The 3760-nt window shown below is 43.0% G+C and overlaps 1 protein-coding gene across 1 annotated transcript in view; it reads left to right on the top strand.

The window, feature by feature from the left end:
• The window catches only part of LOC133641829 (G patch domain-containing protein 1-like), a 20181-nt gene that overhangs the window by 416 nt on the left and 16005 nt on the right, over positions 1 to 3760 (top strand). The window contains exons 2-4 of the mRNA XM_062035881.1: positions 1030 to 1246; positions 3038 to 3373; positions 3502 to 3680. Coding sequence (XP_061891865.1) covers positions 1030 to 1246; positions 3038 to 3373; positions 3502 to 3680 — 732 coding nt within the window. The remainder of the gene's footprint in view (positions 1 to 1029; positions 1247 to 3037; positions 3374 to 3501; positions 3681 to 3760) is intronic.

The following is a 3760-nucleotide window of genomic DNA, read 5'->3' as shown; positions in this document are numbered from 1 at the left end:
ACACAAAACGGTGAGTGACATAATTTAACATCTGACCAGGGGGGCCCAAACTTTTTCCACTGGGGGGCGACAGACTGACAAATCAAAGGATGCAGGGGCCATTTTGGTAGTTCTCGCCTTCAAAACCAGTATATCATATAGATTTTTTTCTAAGAACTACAAAATGTAATTTTGGTAGAAATTTGCTGTGAATGCTAAATAGCCAACGCCGAACTGAAATGCTAACAGTTAGCACGCTGGGCAGATATAATATTTGCGCAAAATGAGCTTAAAAAAAAGCTAGCATGATAACAATACTTTGCTAACATGCTAACAATACCTAGCTTACAGTTCGCATTAATGAAATGTTACAATGTATGACACTGATGTTCATACCTGCTAAATTAGCTAAAAAGCTAGCTCGCTAATGTTAGCATGTAAAAATGCTAACTGGAAAGTGTTAAGTACCAAAATATATTACTCTGAAGTGTGTACCTGCAAAAAAGTTTTTAAAATGTAAGCGTTCCAACGTTGGCATGCATCAAGTACCAACATATGACTAAGGTGTATACCCACAAAAAACAAGGATACACATTAGCATGCTAACATGTATCATTCATCCTGTAAAATATTTGACGTTGAGGTGTATAAATGCTGAATTAGCTAAAAAAGCTACATTGCTATTGTTAGCATTCTAAAATGCTAACTGCTACATGTCAAGTACCAAAAAATATTACTCTGAGGTGTGTACCTAATCAAAAAAAATGTAAATGCTAACATTGGCATGCATCAAGTAACAACATATGACTGAGGTGAATACCTACAAAATTAGCTAAAAAAAAGCAAGCACACAAACATTACCATGCTAACGGGTATCATACATCAAGTAACAAAATGTTTGGCGCTGCGGTGTATACCTGTAAAATAGGCAAAAAGGCTATCATTAGAATGCTGACGATTGTGCCGCGGGCCATTAAAAAATTAGCTATGGGCCACACTTTGGGCACCCTCTAAACATTCACTTACTAACCTTTCTTCCTTTGCCTGCAGTTCTTCCGCCCTCCAGTGCTGCCCGCCAACTATCGGCCCGTTCATCATTTTCGACCCCCAGTGGAGATCTCACATGTGACCGGGGTCAGTGCGGCACTGGCCGAAGCTCTGAAGTCATCCAGGGGCCACATGGTGAAGGAGGAGCCTCCACAGGGAGGACGTCATCAGTTGGTGTCCGGCCAGAGAATGGCGATGCTGGGAGAAGACTCCTTAAAAGGTGGGAAAAGAGCACTATGCCGCCCCTAGTAGACAATGGTGTCATTACAGCTAGGCGTCTCCGAAATATTTAATAATATGATGTCATTGTTTGGCCGAGGTGAGTACCGCATTTTCCAGACCATAGGGGGCACCGGGTTATAAGGCACACTGCCAATGAATGGTCTATTTTCGATCTTTTTTTCACATATAAGGCGCATTAAAGGAGTCATATTATTATGATTTTTTTTATAAATGTAAAACACTTCCTTGTGGTCTGCATAAGATGTAATGGTGGTTCTTTGGTCAAAATGTTGCATAGATTATGTTTTACAGATCATCTTCAAGCCGCTTTCTGACAGTCGCTTAAGGATGCACCGTTTTGTTGGCAGTCTTATATATATATATAAAGGTTTATTTGAAATAGGGACAGATACAGAAACATAGACATCTGAAACAGTTATCCAATGTATGCATCATAGCGTTTGTAGCCAAAGCTAATTTACAACACTTGTCCCCAACAACAACAACACAGATCCAACATCATTAAAATAGGAAAATAAAAAGAATAAGGCAAAGATGAGTCGATAATAATGATAATAGTAATAATCCAGACAAAGTGCAAACTAGATAAAAGCCAATAATAATAATAACACAGACAAAGTGCAGACTAGATAAAAAACAATTAGTAAAAATTAGTAAAAACTAAACATGGGAACACGATTGTTGCTCAACTAGGCACAATTTTGTTTGTTTTTTGAAAGTGACAAGTGGCTTAATTACGTGGCTCACCTTCGGCAGCGTCTTCTCCCCGTCATCTTTGTTCGAGCGGTGTAGCGTGCAAGGACGGGAGTGGAAGAAGTGTCAAAAGATGGAGTTAACTGGTTTTTTTTGTGTTTTTTTTGTAGCTAACTGTTTTAATGACATTCAGACTTGACCTAAATCAATAATGGAGCAGCATCTCCCCATCCGCAAACAACAACAACGCCGGAAATGTGTCCCGTGAAAAACCATCCGACCAGAACTCTAATAACTAAAGTTCCTTGGGTGAATAATGTAAACTCACTACACCGGTATGTTTTAGCGCTTTCATGGCGAGTTTACTGACAGATGTAAGTAAGAACTTTACACTACTTTATATTAGAAATGGCAACAGCAGAGGATGAATGTCCCACAACAAGAATATAGAGAAAAAGAAGAAGCTTATCGACTACGGTGTCGCCACGGACTACAAAGGCGGACACACGCAATTTTTTAGGACTTATGCAGATCCCAAATACAGATCAGCAGGTACCAGAAGTTAAGAAAAGTTGGTTTTGCATAATATTGTGAAACAAAACGCCAGATAATGTCTTATCTTATACACACACCATACAAATACTCGTATGTTGAAGCACAGTACAATCCATCAAGATGTGCGGCTTCATAGCTTACCAAAGTCGTACTAAAACATTTTGATAGATTTCTGAGCGCCGTGTGTAATGTTCTATATTTTCAATGGAACATACAAAATGTTGGTGTTGTTTACTTGAGTCATATTGCAGTCTACACGTGTGACTGCTATCTACTGGTCACACTTATAATTTCACCATGTACCAAATAAAATAGCTTCGAGATCGGTAAGCAGAACCAGAACTATTCCGTACATTAGACGCACCGGGTTATAAGGCGCACTGTCGAGTTTTGAGGGAAAAAAAGGATTTTGAGTGCGCCTTATAGTCCGGAAAATACGGTAATTGGTTCCCCAAAAGGGACAAGCGGTAGAAAATGGATGGATGGGTTCTGAAGTGATGACCCTTCTCTTCATGTTCAGGTCCCACTTCAGTCATGGATCTGCTAAGGCCTGAAGACAGAGAGCGACTGCTCCGCCTCCGCGCCGCTTCTGGCGCCGTTCCGACAACGGCCCCTGCCCCGACTACCGACCCTGCCCCGACAACCGCCCCCCCCCATAATACCATGCGCCCTGTCGCCCCGATGCCCCTAAGTGGGGCTGGCGGCGCCGCGTCCTCCAGTTTGAAGCAGCAGCAGGACGCCATGGCGGCGTGGAAAGGACACACCACCTCGCACGCGTTCAAGCCCTTTGAGGAGAACGCCAGCAAGCAAGCTCGCTACAGCTTGTATCTGAGCCGCCTCCAGCAGGGAGAAAAAGGTTCCACTCCCATCATGCATTTCTCCTTCAAGCTCCCACCCGACTGTCCATCCGTGTTTGAACACGAGTGTTTTCCTTTCTGCGCTCATCACTTCTAAACTTAAAAAGTGTGATGTTTGTTTGTTCAGACGCCCTCGGCCAAAGTTTGGATCCGGCCATGACGGAGTGGGAGCGCAGCCGGGAAGGGGATGAGTTTGTCCGAGCCTCCATCTTGTACCGACCCATCTCTTCCGTGCTGTCGAGTCGCTTCACTCGAGCCAAAACCCAGGAAGACGACGAGAATGTGGAAGTAGACCGAGACCAGGAGGTACGTCCAGACCGATACTGTGCTGTGCGTTAATCAACATGTGAAGTGACGTGTGTGTGTGTGTGTGTGTGTGTGTGTGT

Source organism: Entelurus aequoreus, linkage group LG02 (genome assembly GCF_033978785.1).
Source record: "Entelurus aequoreus isolate RoL-2023_Sb linkage group LG02, RoL_Eaeq_v1.1, whole genome shotgun sequence".
In the NCBI taxonomy this organism is placed as follows: domain Eukaryota; kingdom Metazoa; phylum Chordata; class Actinopteri; order Syngnathiformes; family Syngnathidae; genus Entelurus; species Entelurus aequoreus.
Note: the sequence above shows the minus strand (reverse complement) of the source record. Positions and strands in the feature narration are given on the sequence as shown.